General features: G+C 41.6%; 1 protein-coding gene across 2 annotated transcripts in view; it reads right to left on the reverse strand.

The window, feature by feature from the left end:
• The window catches only part of inpp4b (inositol polyphosphate-4-phosphatase type II B), a 99,112-nt gene that overhangs the window by 54,499 nt on the left and 26,143 nt on the right, over positions 1–18,470 (reverse strand). For both annotated transcript variants that reach the window (XM_080028675.1, XM_080028676.1), the window contains exons 3-5: positions 11,347–11,458; positions 6,980–7,049; positions 3,750–3,897 (exon numbers count right to left, since the gene is read on the reverse strand). In XM_080028675.1, coding sequence (XP_079884801.1) covers positions 3,750–3,897; positions 6,980–7,049; positions 11,347–11,406 — 278 coding nt within the window. In that variant the 5' untranslated portion in view covers positions 11,407–11,458. The remainder of the gene's footprint in view (positions 1–3,749; positions 3,898–6,979; positions 7,050–11,346; positions 11,459–18,470) is intronic.

Below are 18,470 nucleotides of genomic sequence, written 5' to 3' on the forward strand. Positions count from 1 at the left end.
ATACTAGAAAATGAAACCATTGACACGTAGAGTCAAGTAGAACAATGTGTTACATTTGACTTGGACGGATTGACCGTGATAACATTATACAATCGCCAAAGAGCAAAGAGCTGTCATGTGGCTACTTTTATTTCACGGTGCGTTATAGTGCCAGTTCAATTTAATCACAGAGGGCTTTGTGTGTGTGGGGTCAATAAAAACGTGAGTGGACTGAAAAGCAAACGGCTTCTTTCACAATACATTCACCTCTGTTCTGAATAGAAAGAAAATCAAAGCAGAGCTCCATTCAACAACACGCAAATGTCATTAACACTATTTTTTGAATGCAAAGCTTAATTGGAAACTGTGCCGTGGGTCAAAATGTCACCTTAACAATCACAGTATTAAAGGTGGAGTCAGCGTTTCTGGGGAACGCTTGTTGTCAAAACAAAATCGCTTTTTTGTTGAAATCAGTGAATATCTCCCCATGATCTGCTACCTGTCCATACTCTGTGTGCACTGAAAATGCTCTGTTGTTAATACACAGCATAGGCTCTGTAAACGGGTATCTAAACAAAGGTTATGTAAAAAGGTGGCCCACCATAGCTAGCAAAATGCCCGTGTAAGCTGTGTATCAAAAACACTGGCTTTTTTTTCCACCTCACACTGAGTACGGACAGGTAGAAGATTGTGTGGAGATATTTATTCCTTTTGACAACAAGCGTTCTCTACAACGCTGACTCCACCTTTAACAGTAAAAGAAGGTGACAGTGATTTCATGTCCGTTAATGAGAAACTAACCAGCTCTTAATGAATTGGTTTTAATCGACACCCACGTACTGACACTCTACTACACATGCATTAATTACACACACACACACACACACACACACACACACACACACACACACACACACACACACACACACACACACACACACACACACACACACACACACACACACACACACACACACACACACACACACACACACACACACACACACACAGTCTTCACTGAAAGCAACCGCTCAAAATCAGCCACCTCTGTGTTTTGGCGCAGTAAGATTAGAACATCACGACTGTAGACATCAAAGAGAATAAAGCAGACGGAAGGAACATTCAAGATTATCATAGACTAGTAAAGCAAACTAAGCCACCCACCATCCGCCCGCCACCACTGCACTCACAACTTTGCAGCACTAACTGAATCATTAAAAAATGCGCAGCTATAGCGTGAGTGTGACAGGATCGGCTAAATGCAGTAGGCACCGTGGAGAAAGACGACATTCAAAGAGGATTATAAGAAAGGTGCTTATATTACACGACCGAGCTGGTGATACGGTACACATGCCCGTTAATAAACAAACATTGTATATGGTTGGTAGCCGTGCTTTGGAGTGTGTGCTCAAGAGCTGTATATTTACAAATAAAGACATTACATTGAAATTCTATAATTGTCTGCTAAATTTAGTTGTGATTTGAAAATGATCAGTGTGCAGAGCAGATTGTGTTCTATTTAAAAAGATAGTAGGGTAAGAGATACGTCTGTGAAAAAAACTGTACAGATTGTGAACCTTTTCCAGTACATCCGCTTGACAACAACATGGCAACAAAGCTTTCCTAGCATATCGTTCAATAATGTCCGTGCAATTATCTATGTGTATAGCACTGATGAAGGATGTACTTGCAGTTGTTGTGTGTATGCATTGCTTCACGAGTGTGTCCTTGAACTCCCCTTGAGTTCATCACAATCTCTGATTGCTTCGTTCTGTGCTCGTTCCGTGTGTTGTAGTGAGCATAAGGTGATCCTTCTCATACGCTGTTTGTGTATGCGTGTGTATGTTAGCATTTGTGTGTTATGTATAGGAAGGGGTTGCCAGGGAGAAACGTCAACACCTTCTGACCGTGCCTTGACCCATTCTCATTCTCACACACTGTTTACTGGACTTGACGAGCGTTGTCCAATTGCTATGACTAATTGCATTGATGTCCTTGATTTACATAATGTTTTTTCTAATGCAGCGTTCTATGTGTTCAAACAGATTTATTCATGATGGAAATTTTTATCAGTAATAATCCAGACCGGGGAGACGATCATTTCTGGCAGTGGATCGTTTTTTTTTAAAGCATTTGAAGGGATTAATGTGAGCACTGAGAGGTTTAGATGGCAAGTATAGCAGGCTCCTCACCACAGTAACCAATTTTACTGTGACCTGACATGTACTGTATATTGATTTTTTCGGAGTGTAGGCCCCCCAGTTCCTATGCCCCTGCACCATGTGTGATTAAGGATGAGCCAGTGGCAGCAGTGCAGTAATGTAAGTTTTTAGGCACTGTTCTTGATGCAAAGCTTACATTTGAATCCAAATACAGATGCTGTTTTTTAGGGCGCACTCACTAGGCAAGTTTGCCTGTTCCGTGCTGCAGGAATACAGATGGCGTGGTCACACTAGCCAAACGTTCTAGACTTTAGTATGCAAATGAGCTCGGGCACGGAACAGCGGCCCTAGTGTGAGTGAGCCCTTAATTCAAACTTTTTTTTTCCAATTTAGATTTTTTTTAATCCATTTTTTAAACCTTTTTTACAGTTTTAATGTGGATATCACACTGATGAAAACATTCCATTCTGATTTTATCAAGTGTGTTGTGTCCTTTTCTATGATTTGCTGTCTTAAGTGTTCAAAATAAAAATAAACTTGTACAAATTGATAGGCAGTGCTGTAAGATTACTGGTATTTCCCTCACTGACGTTCAGCCCCTGTATGAGGCGAGGGCCATCTCAAAAGGCAGAGACAATTGTTTTGGACCCCTGACATACTGAGTTTCAGTTGCTTCCATCAATGCAGAGGTTTAGTCTCCCCAAGGGCAGCAGCAATTGTTTCAGATTGTCTTTTATTCCCTCTTCTATTTGCTTTTCAAACAGCCAATTGAGTGATACAGATCTGTCTGTGTGTTTGTGTATGTAGCATTGTAAAACAGTTGCATTCGTGTTGACTATTGCCTGTAAAGCAAACTATTCTACTCTTCTATTCTCTACTGCAGTTGGAAAACGACTTGCACTATGCGCAGCATGAAGTCGCACATGGCGTGATGAAAAAAGGCCAATTGTTAACTGGCTCCTTCTTTAAAACAGCGGGAGTGTGTTTGAATGCATTGCTAACAACCCAACCATTTGCTTTTCTTTTGTATTACTGCCAAAAAGACTTCTCAAGGAGTGTTTGCTGTCCCGAGAATTCAGGGACCTGTATTCACATGCACTTGCTACTAATAAAAGTAGCCACAGGTGTCACCAACTAAACCAGGACTAAAGCATTAAGGATGACAACACAGTTTTTGTCAGATTCAACACTATTGGCGGGGTGCTGCAGGCTCCTTCTTACAACGCCTTGTTAAGAGGACTAGGAGAAGACGTGCTTGAGTGTGTGTTTGAAGGAGACAATGTTTGTGGTTTTCTGCATACATACTGTTGGAGCCTCTTTTGAAGTGTTAAGCAGATGTGAATAATTCACCTCCTTTCCAAATATAGGGAGAACTTTAAAATAATAATCTACTTCGGTGAACTGGGTCAGTGTTGAAACCACACGCACACCTACTGTACGCATAATAATGTGACACACCGGGTTGTAGGTTTTACTTTGAACTTTCTGATTGTTCTGAAGTAGATGGTTAATTGATGCCTCTGCAAACAAAGAACCTGCCATCTGATGCAACGCCGGAGCCGGCAGTGACATGGTTTCATCAACAGTAGGACTGTCAAAGTGGCTCACCTGCTCATGTCCTCCCGAATGCACAGCGCCAGCAGCTGCTGGGGGATGCTGAAGGACAACGTGCACTCCTCCATTTGCTCCCGCACCAGCATCCACTTGCTGTCCGCCGTTTGAAACCTGTACACTTTGCATACCGGGTTCTTGAACACTATCAGAAAGAGAGAGGGAGAGGGAGAGGGAGAGAGAAATAGAAGAAAGGTTTATTGAACCATTCGATGATAATGAGGCAGCAAATGTACATGCACGTTCTCATCAAAAGACAATACCTTTTGGGGATTTTTTTTGAAGGTGGGAAACAGAAGATCTAAACCAACTTTGACAGCTGGCAAACTCAGATAGAAAGTCCTCAAAAGTCACAGGAGTTATGAAGGACAAATTAAATTCTATAATCAATAAGTCTGTCTGCCATAGATAAGGTGTTTGGCATCATCTTCCAAGGCCTTCCGTCTCTGTCTACATTTCTCTCTCTCTCTCTGTCCTCTCTCTCACTTCCTCTCTCTCTCATTCTGCTTTAGTGGCAGGTCAGCATACTACAATACAGATGGAAAATACAGAGCGGCATATGAATCTTTGTCGTATTATCTCCTCCATTTCCATTTTAATTGCTTGTTTATTGTATTACAGGGCGGACGGAGAGACAGTCGAATCATCCTGAAAAACTTTGCTTGCTAACCCCATCGCCTAGCGTTTCCATTAAAACCTATTCAGACCCAACCACTCCCCCTCCCCCTCCCCATCTTCTTCACTTTAGCCAGAGAGAGTGGCTAATAGCAGCAATCGAATGCTGGGAACGGAAAAAACGACTCTAATTCTCTTATCTGCATGCTGGCAGCAGAGGGCACGAAAGCCGTGTGCCTTGAACAGTATTTACTACAGCCTTTTTTCTCTTTTCCGGAGCTGCAGTCATAAAGGGAAGTCACTCAATAAGCTCGGAGCCGAAGCACCCGCGGGCTCAAGCGTTAACAATCTCGCTGGGAGGCAGTCGACCAATATGTGGCACCATTAAAAGCTTTTTTCCCTCAAATTCAAAAGTAGGAGCCAAACTTCTGCTCCTACAGAGAAAGTTCCTGGCATTCCAACCGCCAAGCCCTTCATACGGGCACTGGTACTGTACCCTGATCTGGTCCCAGCTTGTCCCGATTTTTTTCTCTCTTCCAAAGTCATCTATGTAAGTGCCCTAGTCATTAATCCTGGTGGCGCGACGTCATTTTGCCCTCAAGTGTTTATGTTCGCCGATGCCCTTCAATGCTACAAAGGTTCAATAAGGTGCACTACAGTTCCCTTACTACAGTGGGAGTTCTTATGTTGTAAGAGGTTCTTCATGTGAGAGGCAATGTCATCAAGAGCACTGGCTTGGCTGGTTGGTTTTATCAACTCTTTCAACTGTGTTTCAGAAAATCAATTCTGGGCCAACCATTTGGAATGAGAGCACAACACTTGTTTGCAGAAACAAAGCAAAGAAAAATGTGCCAACAAGACACATTCGGAGTGTTTCTAGTATCTTGAGCATCATTGCAAGTTATTTATCTACAATGCTGAAGTTAAGATGACCTTAAAGGTGGAGTCAGTGACACTTGTCACAATCCCTTTTGTCAAAACCAGTGAGTATCTCTTCACTACCTGCTACTACCTGGCCTTACTGTGTGCGCTCTGAAGAAAAATACAGCAGTAAACCGGCATGTTGCTATAGCTACAGTGAGCCCCTTTTGTTTACAAACCCCTTGTTTACATATCCGTATACAGAGCCTAGACTGTGTATTAACACTGGATTTTTTTCCAGTGCACACACAGTAAGGACAGGTGGTGGATCGTGAGGAGATATTCCCTGATTTTGACAAAGAGTGATTTTGACAACAAATTTGGAGTGTGTTTCTTCAGAATTGCTGACTCCACCTTTAATAGTGATTGAGATTAAGCCCTTGCCCTAGAGTGACCCCTGAAAGGATTCATAATTGCAACTAAATTAAATGGGATAGTCAGTCATTGTTGGCATAGGGGATTAGAGAAAGTGAAGCGGATGACATAAATAAATGGGGAGCACGGGACACCAGGAGAGAGAGCGGGCCGGGATGTTGGGGGGTATGCTGCTGCGGGCCCAACCTTAATCGGAAGGGAGCGACAGTTGCTAATTTAGCCTACCGTAACAGAAGCAGATTAACCCCTGAACTTCCCCCCGCCAGCACACTAATCTGACCACCAATCAGGCGCCTCCGTTCCCCTTCCCAACACCTCTTAAGAAAATGACTTCCTGAGACGTGCTGTGTAGAGCCCCCACCCTCCCCTATCGCCCTGCTCTCTCCGTATGCTCATTCTCAAAGCTAATACAAGTAGAAGACCAAATTACATTACTCAATCTGGCGGGGGTCTGCGGGGACGGTATTGTTTTGACGCGCTGCAGATGCGCACACCTGCACACGAGGGCTGCTGTTCTGTTCGCTCTAGCTAATCAGCGTAGAAACAGTAAGAGACGGTGACACCATGACAACAGTGGTAGAGCTGCAGGGGAGCTGAAGGAAGGTGTGGGTAGAACCTGGGATATAAAAGAGAAAATGGATGTGTGCTACAACTGATTGCATTGGATAGAAAAAAAGGGGAATCTAGTTTCTGGAAAGTCTTTGAACAAGGGGCTGTGAAGTTTCAACACAGCAGGAGTTTGTGACCTTTTTCAAGCCTATCCCTTTTCTGTCTACATGTCTTTTATTGTGTCCCAACAAAGCTCAGTGAGAGAGCTAGCCTTCTGTTCACCGAATGAGTTCTCACACAGCTAGAGTGGCATTGTTTTTTTTGTTTGCCTGTGTTTCAGTTAGTTCCCAAAAGGACACAACGGTCCAATTCATTGTCATATACTTCAAACTATTCTTTCTTGAAACCCATGGACTTATTTGAATAAAAAACAAGAAATATTTAATATTTTAATCAAAAAGGATACCGCGGAGATAGCTCGATCGTGTCAATTGAAAGGATGTTCAAGGGCATTTCAAGGTTAATTAGGTATATGTACACATTCAGGGACTTTTGGTTAGATAAACTAACCAATGCCATATTAATATAGAGTCTGGGTGACATTTTTTAATTGCAATTCCAAGAAAGTTTTTGCATTTTTTTTCAATTAATTTAACTGTAAATGAACAAAATATAAAGAAGGAAAGGGACTTTTTTTTCTTTTTTTGATGGCCACATTATCCGGCCATGAGTTGTGCAATTACAGATGTTGTAGGTAAGCATCATACCTGGTCCCGTTAGTGGGTTATTCTCTCTGTCGATGGAGAAATGACACGCAGACTCACAGACCAAAGGACACTGAAAAGGAAAAGAACAGAAGGAGAGAAAAAGAGAGAGATGGTCAGTCAACATCCTTTTTATTGAGAAAACAATATGGATGATATAAGATTTTCTGAGGAGAGGGCAGGCCTTGATCATTACTTTTACTTATGAGGTACATTGGATATAACCACACCCATACAAAGTGTAGCCTGTGTGTGACCCATATTTCAGCTCACAGCTAAGTGCCAGTTTAAGTAAGAAATCCCAAGTTATTATATATCGCAACATTTAATTCAAGGACTTTTGAAGCGACATTTCCTCAAATTTAAAGTGTAAGCATAGTTAGAGAATCGCATCAAGATGAATTACGGTTACAACACAGAAAACCAGGAGCTTAACAGAAGTAAACAGAAAACAACATGTGACTTCAACTCTCAACTGCTCTGCATATAACTCAGATACTGAATAATGCATTCAGAGTGTATAATGTGTGAACTAATATGTCTGTTCGCTATAAGTTTACATTTGTTTGGTCTATATTTGCATTACTACAATGATATAAATAACTTTCAATGAAACTAACCGTGGTGAGTGACAAACACAGACAGACAAATAGTAGCTAGTATGTACTGTATGTACATTACCAATACTACATTTAAAGGCCAGACCATTATGGAACCACATAAAGCAAACAGCTGCAGCTGCTCTCGTTATAGATCAAGAGAATTGCCGTGATTGGCTCAAAATACCTGAAGTGTCATAAGAACCAGAGCATAGCCCGCCTCATGAAATTCTGTAAACTTTATCAAACTTAAATGACAATATATTTCATTTGTATTAAAAAATATGCCTAACTCTTTTCAGATGCTTGCTATCATGCGACTAACTCAGCCAATTACAGTACATAGTTGGAAGGATTTTGTGGATTTGGGTTTACAGCGGCTTTAAAGCAAGTTGAACTTGTGCCTTCACTGCAATCAGCGATGGCACAGCGGGCGACAGCTGTAAGAAAACACCTGCTGTGCCTTCACAAACTGGGGCTGGTAATGTAATGCCTCCGCCACCATTTCAGGCTGTATCAGTGAACCATATTGCAGTTTCTTCTTCTGATAGTACATTTCAAGTGACTATGCATTGACGTAAATAATACATGTGACACGTTCATCAAAGCCAAAATGGACAGTGCAGTATGCTTGTATAGAATAACAGGTTATCAAAGGCAGTGAGATAATAAAGAACCAACAGGAATACTTCTGTGCTCTGTGTGCTCTTGATTTACCTCATCGTTCCTCATACAAACAGAACACCACACAGTTTTAATCTTTTGTAAACACTGTGTTGCTGGGCAAAAAACAATGTGGTTATTTTCTTATTCCAGTGTAGGAGAAATTACGAGATGAAGAAGGCAATCCAATCATACTACATGTACTGCCATTTTAAATGGAATTTTCTAAAATGACAATTTCCCCAAAGCCATTTTGCTTTATTTTTTTTCTAAAGGGGAATGTGTACACAGGAACGCACCACACTTTTCAAGTTTGCAGTCCAACCCCCTTAATTACTGTCGCTATGTCAAACTTTCCACTCTCCCAGATGCCACACATATAGTTTACAATGATAACAGCGAAAATATTTTATGCTCAAAATTCTTCCCAGAGTTTGAAGCGGAGGATCCTTGATTTCAGAGGTAGATAAAAGCATCTTCTGATTTCCATGCGGCAAATGTCGATTGATTGTGCTGCTTGAAATAACAAATGTGTCTGGCAGATTTTATCAGCTGCAGCTAGTGGGTCAATCAAGGTAATGTTGGTTCCCTGAGGTGCGCTGGCTGCATCTTATATAAGAAGTTTCAAACATGCACTGGATGGCGCATTCATAACATGGGTTTAAGGAATTTAGGCTTAAGCTGCCTGTCCCAAACAAAAACTCAGCATACTCACACAAGTGGAAATGGGAATAAAGAAACAGCATTGTTCTTGTACTCTAAACTAGAGCTAGTCATGTAAGACGAGAATAAATTAAGCTGATGGTGTCATTTCAATCTAACAACCTTGTTATTTTCTGCTTTGTGCACATACTTATTTTTATTTCATGTTTTCAATTGTATTTTGATAGGAGAAAATTGTGTTGTATGCCGAGGGCTAACCGATGTTTATGGTTGATGTCACTATTTCGGGGTGATGCTGGTTCAGTGTAAACTTCCCCAAATACGAAAAAGTTGAGAGACAAGGCTGTTAACGTAACCTTAAGTTCTTGACAGCTGCTTTTGTGTTCTGTGGTGCGATTAAGAACAAAACTGTCAAGTTCATTTAACAAATACCGTCACACTAGTCTATCTGTACACTTATAAAAACCAAATATGTCCAGGTTACAGCAACAACTCCACAAAGGCCTTTGATACATTGAGTCTGGGACACCTCTTCAAAGCAATTCTGACAACTAGCAATCTTTTCCCCCCCCCTGCTGTATGTCAGTACTATCTTGTCTGATGAACCATTTAATACAGCCAGACAGCCAAACCTGTCCGCACAGAAAAGGACTTTAATGACTTCTGGGAACAACCTAGCAGCTCTCCTAGCTAAGGAAAACAATGATATTGAATAAAATAGACACACACACACACACACACATACATACACACGCACACACACACACAAACAAACACACACTTCAAAATAAAACATGTCCATCGAGCAAAACAAATTGCATCTGAAAACTTTAGAAAGCGTCCAAGTAAGTTGTCTGATAATGAAAAGTATTAACAATGAGACAGGGGCCGCAGCTGTGCAAGGAGTCCCATTGTAATTTGGCCGGGTGCGGGGGATGGCGTGTGTTCAATGGCTCTTTGATGCCTAAAATATGTAAAGAGATCAGATCAAAGGTGACTGGAGACTCTTTCTTGTCTCAGCTGACTGTTTTTGCAGGGTCAGTGGGATATTCATGAGCAGCAGCCACCCAAGCAATGACACGGAAAGATCAAACAAGTGCCTCAAAACACACACACACACACACACACACACACACACACACACACACACACACACACACACACACACTGAACAAAACAAACACAAACACACATACACACACACACAGACAGTACATTGAGGCAGCAAAGCACGCATTAGACTAAGGTAAACTGAACAAAAACTTCCCCACAAGTGAGTTTTTTGAGTCTCGAGTGAGCCCTCCCAATGTTTGTCATATCCTTTCCTTCCCTCTTCCCTCCCCTCCACTTCAACACACACACAAGGGGAAATGCACTGTGACAAAACGCTCTCTCTCTCTCTCTCTCACACACACACACACACACACACACACACACACACACACACACACACACACACACACACACACACACACACACACACACACACACACACACACACACACACACACAGCACACCACAACACATTCATCAAGGCGACATGGGCAGATTTTCAGTGACACTCCAGAGCCTAGCAGGGAACCTCCCTGCACCAGCAGCAGTGGTGGACAGCAGCGAAAGCCAGTCGCGCGTGTAGAAGCCCTCGGTCAATTATATAAGACAGTGATTCATGCACACACACACACACACACACACACACACACACAACAGCAAATCAAAAGCAGACAACAACTACAAGTCTCCACGCTGTCTTGCAATCTTCCTCTGCTGCGGTGGGACAAAATCAGAGCGTTCCCCTTTCCAGAAGGAAAAAAATATTCTTTACTTTTTAATGATTGGCCTCTACAGCACACGCTCACTTGGAAAATGTTTTAACAAAGCTGGCTCCATTACGAACGTTCATGAAATTAAGTCAAACCGGGATACGTACAACTTCATTTCTGGTGAGGTGGCATCCCATCCGGATGGCTATATATCTTCGTTTTGCCGTCAAACTCTGAAGGGGAATACTAGTTTTTCTTCTTCCCCCTTTTCGCTCTCCCTGTTATACAGTACGTGAGTCACATCGGAGCTGAGCTAAGCGGTGTGTGTTGGATGAGATTAGAGTGGAAAAGGGGGAGGTGGTGGCGGTGGCAAGAAAGCCACATTAAAGAAATATCTTCCACTAGGTCACGGGAGGGAAGATTGTGGGACTGGCCAACACAATCCCACACAGAGTGGTCAAGTGTGTGTGTGTGTCAGAATGCTAACATGGTCATCCTCTCTGCAATCTTTTCTATTCGTTTACACACACGGACACACACCCACAGCCTCTTAATCCCCATTAGGGTTTACCCAACTTTATTTAATCTCATTTGAGGGCTTGAGCAGTGTCAGGCTAATCCTAGCATTAGCACTAGGCATATACAGCAATGGAGACTCCTGTATTTGCCCGGTTATTTTACCTTCTGTGATGGTATATCAGTGATGATGTGGTCCACGTCAACCTCCTCCATCTCGCCCATATTCAGACGGCTCACCACCACTGTTCCCGCTGCGCACGCACCATCGGATGACCTAGAGGGACAAGGGAACAGAAAAAAGAGTTTTGTACTGTTAGCCTCTTTATTAATGGTCAACTATTGCAAAATGCATTTTTTCATGTTTTTTCAACTTAAATATGGGTCCAGCAGTGTCACTAGAGACTCCCAAAGTATGAGAAAAAAATAAACCTCTTTTTTTCTCCACCTCAGCCTTTCTTAAAACCTGTGTTCAAAAGCCCCAGTCAGATTTATCTCCCCTAATGACATCATAGGGGGAGAAGCCACACCCCCTCATTACGCACCTAATATAGCACTATACACTACCTGTGATAAACACACCCCTAAATACACTTGAATCTAACTGGCAGTTAGATTCAGACCAGCAGTTAGATTCAGGGCCAATCAGAACAGACTGGGCTTAAAGAGACAGGCTCTGAAATGAAGTGTTTTTGGGACACTACACCATGAAAACAGTTTTGAGTAGAAAGCAGAATTACAATCTTGAACATGATAATATTTGACCTTTAATCTGTTGTATAAAAACAATGTTCTGTTCATTGATCTCTTCGCCCTGATAATACACCTCCAAGGGCCCCAAAAATATTCCTCTCTTTGTTTGGCCCGGCAACTCTCCTAAAGTCTTAGAAGCTCATTTCCAGCCTTGGACTGGTAGAGACAAATTATAAAGCTGTTTCACTAAAAAGTGGAATCGGGAAATAAACGGTTGCACTGACTGCTGCAATTTCATTTTTTCTGTCAGATTTTTTAGCAGAATAAAGCCGAAGCTGCTCAAGTGGTAAGTTGATGGGGGTGCAGGAAAGAACATTTGGTATTATGTTCAAATGGCTGTCTAATAACGTACCCTGACAAGACACAAAATTGATACCAGAGTTTTTCATATTTCAGGGAGCGCCGCCCCGTCCAATCACTCCTCCCAATCATGGGGCCATGATTAAGGAGCTGATAGAAAATCTATAGTATTGGCATCGAGACAGACACTGTGAAATGAAGAAAAATGGTCCCTGGGCTTTCGCAGGCAAGCACAAATGATCACCTTAACAGACCCATCCCTAATGTGTTCAGTTCCACTTGGGGGCTGGAGAGAGAGAGAGAAAATATTGGATGTTGTTGTGTGTGCCAACCAAATGGTCTGGGGAGACGGGATGACACGCCGCCGCTGACTGAGGAGGCAAGAAAAAATGAAACGCAAGGACGTTGATGGAAGCAGAAAGGATGCGTTCAAGGCCAATCCATCTTGGTCGGACACGAGGGAGCGTATGTAATCACACCCAAGGGAAGAAGAAGATGCTGAGGAGAGCTATAGGAAGGAAAGTGAGGGACTTTGGATTGGGGGGGAAAGTGTCTCTGTAGTGGGACTCTGGGAGCTTCGGTTAGCGCCTAACGTCTAACAACAGTCCCCCTAGCTGTGAAAATAACATCGGTTTGGTTTATAAATCTAATCATTGTCACCAGACACCTGTCTCCGTGTTTACTCCACTGCTCATCTTTCCCCATCATCTCTCTCTATCTCCCTCCCTCCCTCTCTCCCTCTGTTCCTCCCTCCCTCTCTCCCTCTGTTCCTCCCTCCCTCTCTCCCTCTGTTCCTCGGTGCGACGCAGAAGGACCGAAGCGCGGTGAAAGAAAGTCACCCTGACTTTGAACAAACAGTATTGTACTGACAATGGGACACACACAAAATGGAGAAAATGGTGATTAAGATGCATCACAGTCAGTGTTAGTCTTCCCTAGGCAAACCTTAGGGGTTTACGGTGGCCCCCTCTACTCTTTGGATTGCTCTGCTGCTTCAATATACTAATGAAACTCTCCATTCAAACAGACAGAGGAGATCTTTTTTTTTTTGCTTTAAAATGATTGGTTTATGCCTTTCAGAAATATTGTATGATTTTTTATTTATTTATGGCCAACTATAAACTCGGCACCTGTTCAAAAACATTTATATGTTATTTTACGTGATGAAAATAGCTCTTCAGCAGCTTGTTCCGATGATTTAATTCAGTTCCATCTCCAACTTTCTGGCTTACTGAACAGATTTCTTTGAAATAAAGCAAAAAAAAAAAGGGCACAGACATTACATTTCTGACTTTTTATTTCATTTTAGTTTGGTAGCATGCGCATTAACTGACCTCAAATTAACTTTGAAAAGTTCTGATGATAAAAGTGGATGAAAAAACAGGCCGTCTCTCACTAACCTCCCCTTCCCACATCCTCCTCTCTTTCCGTCTGTTGGAGCTGGCATGGAAACAAATGTGCAGATTGTTCTTTGCCTGGGAGCCCATCTTTTTTTTTCCATAATTATAATCTAATTGGCACAGGATCTCTTTCATGACAACACTTAATCAGACGGCTTTGTTAAAAGTGACAAAAATAATGTCCTTAAAATTTGGCACGGTTCAGAAAATAATTAGTTATCAGGGAAGTGGGCTTACATTTAACAGTTATTTTCTTTTGAACGCCTCTCTTGCAATTTTGCAACCACACTCTCCAACTTGGGAACATGAAGCATAATTTGTTTCAAATAACTGAAACTGTACCCTGCCATTCTGAAGAGGCTTGTGATATGTTAGCTATATATATATTAGGTACGTATATGCACACTCCCATTCAGCAGCTGCTCGAACGAGAGCCTATAAATTATCTGTTTGAAATAAAAGTCTCCTGCTGAGAGAAATCCTACATGTACTTCCTTTGAATTACGAGAGGAATAATCACATCCTTTCTTTACAGACACATTAATATGAAAATCCACAGTATATTATCCAGTTAGGATCCTCTAAATAAAGTGTTATGGTGGTTTTTAGTAAGAACTTTTCACATTTACTAGAAAGGTTCAGTGATTTAGTGGTCTTCACTGCTGTTGCATGATGAACAATACACAAGCTAGACATTTTAATTTGCCCAAATTGACAGCGCCTTCTCTTCAATCAAAAACATGACATCATCAGAGTCAGACAAATGAAACAAAGTGACACTCAGGCACCTTGAGAGAGTTAACAACACAATCCGTCTTCAACAATAACTTTTAACAGGCTTCATAACTTGCACTTTGCAGTTTGTGGTCCAGAGAAATCTGACAACTCTCACAATGGATTCAATTAAATGAGAAAGAGATATCCGCCAAAGCAAGACCCCCAAGGTAAAATGTCTAGACAACTAGTCGTACCTAAAGCCTCCACACAGAGAAAGAAAATTGCTTTCCCAGTTTGAGTAAACCTATCCAGCCGAATGTTTTAGCTGAATATACAGTACATGTGTCTGGCTATGTAGCAGAAACCTGAGCACTGTTGTAAGTTTACGGTTCCCCATCCTATCACAATCACCATTATTAATATTTCCCCATAGTTCTGTGAATACTGCCATTACTACTGTTATTATTCGCTTGTTTGGTGGTTAAATGACAGAAACAGATGTTGGAGGTGACCATTTATGATTTTTCGGTTTCATGAAATAAACAGGCATACTGTGATGTGGTTTGCATGGCAATATGGTGGTGGCCTGTGCATAATTGCCCACCGTAGCTAGAAACAGACCTGTTTACAGAGCCTAGGCTGTGTATTAACAGCAGATTTTTTTAAGTGCGCACACACACAGTACGGACAGGTAGAGATTTTCTTTGAATTTGACAACAAGCGTTATCAAGAAATGACTGAATCCAACCTTTCATATAGTTGAAGAAAGTGAAATGGACCACTATAAGAGTGAAAAGAGGCCAAGCACATGCCCTCTTCCTGCTGCCTTATGAACCAAAAGAAGAAAATATGTTCAAGTATGTTACCAAGGGAAGGACTATTGTGGTGAATTTTAAAAAGCCTGAATATAATAGCCAGTGGGTGGGAAAAATTCATAAAAAAAAACTTCAAAGCAGAAATACCCCCGTGGCAGTGTGGCTCTGTTTTGTGTGGGAACACCTGACAGCCATAGACATGACGCAAAGCAGCATCGACTTCTCCCATCGCAACTTCCTTTGCTTTAACTGTAGGAAACTCAAAAAAACATACATCCTGACCTGGAAAAAAAACTATTTCGCTTTTTTTTTTGCACTGGCATTTGCCCACAGGGGATTTGGTTCAGGTGTCCTTGGAGGAATCTTTAAAACTGCACCTTGCCAGTGTTATAGGAGTAGTTGGAGAATAAGAATTGCCAAGATACTACTACACACAGGCAAAGTGTTACAGCATAGAAGTGAAGCAGTGGAAGTGTAGATGGAATTCTTGACCTATATAAAAAGCCGGACGGATGGGCTAAATATAGCGCCGGCGCGGCTAGTTTTCTCACTGAGGACAGATGTTGAGGCACGAGACTGTAATAACCAGGAGAGGCCAGCGTTAGAAGTGACACTGGGAGTCTAGAATTTCATAGCGGATGAGTGACGTTATTATGTGACTCAGCAGTAATTGCAAAAACTTTTGAACTGGAAGACTGACTCACAGTCAATACGACTTACACTGCAGGCATAGTTCAAAGAGCTGGACCAGAGTCACCAGAGGAACCCTAAAATAAGCACACACGCTCTGTGGCCTGTCTGCACCACTTGAAGTGCATCCCCAAAGAAAAATTGGCCCGTTTTTTTTCCTCTTGATAAACGAGACTTCCATGAAAAATATGTTTTTGGTCTGAATCGAAAATGAATGCAAAACGGGCGCGCTCTGTAAAAAAATGTGTTTGGTACTGAAATTGATTACATTTTAGTGGCGGTGGCCTACTCAGGACTTTTTATGTTTATATGGTTGAGCCAAGCATCACATTTTCATAAAAAAAAAAAAAAAAGATTTATCGAGAAAACACCAGTGGGATGCAATATAAAAAATATGTGTTTGTCTGTTGCATATGTAAGCAGAATAGTGGGCCACGTCAGGGCAAGATGCATATTGACCCAAGATGTGTGAGTTTTAACGCATCCAATTTGTTCAGGTTACATCACTCACACACTACTCTATTCTTGCATGACGGGAACTGTCTTCACACTACATTTTAGATTTATGTTAATGCTTATCCAGTGTCAAAAACACTCTGGGGTTAGCTGTGTTCACAGAAAAAGCAGAGTGGAAATAATTTATATTCACAGAGAGATCCTGTCTGGGGCTCAAAACCATGTGCTTGGTGTCTGTTTGGTGCAATGTCTATACATTACTTTCAAGAAATTTGGATGACGGAGATGATAAGAAAGCAGCTGATTCATTGTAATTGATTAATATTCGGGCTAGAAAGGCAGAGAGACAATGTTCACAATTAAATGTAAAAAATACAACAAAAATCTGTTGGTTATGATTTATAATTATTATTATCTATTTTTTTTTATTACTAATGATTTGCTGTTTAGTCTGGTACAGTATTGCACCGGCCATGGGGAAAAAGACGGTCTCAATAGAATTTGACACAACAGATTCTGAACATATGTGTCAAGTGTCAGATGTGGTTCAGACGAGAATAGGTTGAGAAATTGTTTTGTCTCTGCCACAGCCTGTTGTGTTAACCACAAGCCTATAGAGCACAATGAAAACAGCTTTGTTCCATGCTGAGGTGCATAGCTACACAACAATAAGTTCTTGTGTTCATGGCAGATTTTTTGGGTTACTTTTGTATGTGGCGCTGAGTAAATAGTGGCCATGCAATACAATGGTGGAGCTTATTAAAAAACATTGAGCTGCATTAGTTGTCCCCTAAACAGCAATCTCAGCAAATATCATTAGGCTAGTTTGGATTTAACAAAACTTTATCAATACCCATTTCAACATGTGATTGTAGAGTACTGTTAAGTGACACTTGTGGATTCTCTCATGTCATTTCTAACTTTTCCACAATATTTTAAATATGCCTGTTACATTTACCTGTCATCAGTATTATATTATCTTTAGTTTACTGTATAGTAACCTAAGTATTGTTTCAACTATATAGCAATGTGTTTATTCAATATTTGATTTGTATCATCTATGTATGTTAAAAGTATAAGTTTATAGGGAAAAGGTTTAAAGGTGTTACTGCACACACACACACACACACACACACACACACACACACACACACACAAAGCCTGGTGGCACGCATCAGTGTGACAGTGCTATTTCATTATTGGCCATTATCGCCATGAAGAGCCGTTAACAATTTATGTACATGACAGTTGCTGTGTGCTGAATGATTAACGTTGTGTTTCGGGCCGAATGTGCTGCGTGAATTGAATAAGGCCGAGCACTAACTGTCAATCACATGTACGGCTGTAATTATGGTCACTCATTCCCCGCCACACAGACACACACACACAGACACACACAGACACACACACACACACACACACAGACACACAGACACAGACACACACACACACACACACACACACACACACACACACACACACACACACACACACACACACACACACACACACACACACACACACACACACACACACACACACACACACACACATTCTATTTTTCCTGCTTCCAACACAGCGCTACAATTCTCATTATTGTACCGTAGCATAATTCAATGTTAGGGTTTTTGGAGTAGTATACAACATAATATTCCATTGAGATGAGTGCTCAGTAGGTGCATGTGTTGTCAACTTTGTGAACACCCTTCAGGTTGCAAAGATACATTGAGTGTGAAGCCATGGAAAAGCTGAGTGCACATTAATGGTAAATGGATGAGCGTGTATGGAGATGGCGTTTTAATAGTGGAGTGGGCAGGAGGTGCAATGAGAAAAAGCTTCGTAGCGTATATGCCTGGATGATGACATTCATCACCACTCACTCGATGAATACTGCATTATCAACATGTAAGTGGTAGGGAGGTCAAAGTAAGCTAGCAAATCGCGCAGCAAACCGAACCTAAATGACTTTCTCACTCACACATGCTTCCAATTCAGAAATAAAATAGACAATCACATAGTCTGTTTCAAGAGTAATGACTCAGAAACAGAGAGAGAGAGAGAGAGAGAGAGAAAGAGAGAGAGTGGATTGCCCCCACACAGAGAGCCACTCAAGGCATCGTAATTATTTTTCAACAAACTGCAAATGAGCCGCCAAAAA

Source organism: Ammodytes marinus (genome assembly GCF_949987685.1).
Source record: "Ammodytes marinus genome assembly, chromosome: 6".
NCBI lineage: Eukaryota > Metazoa > Chordata > Actinopteri > Uranoscopiformes > Ammodytidae > Ammodytes > Ammodytes marinus.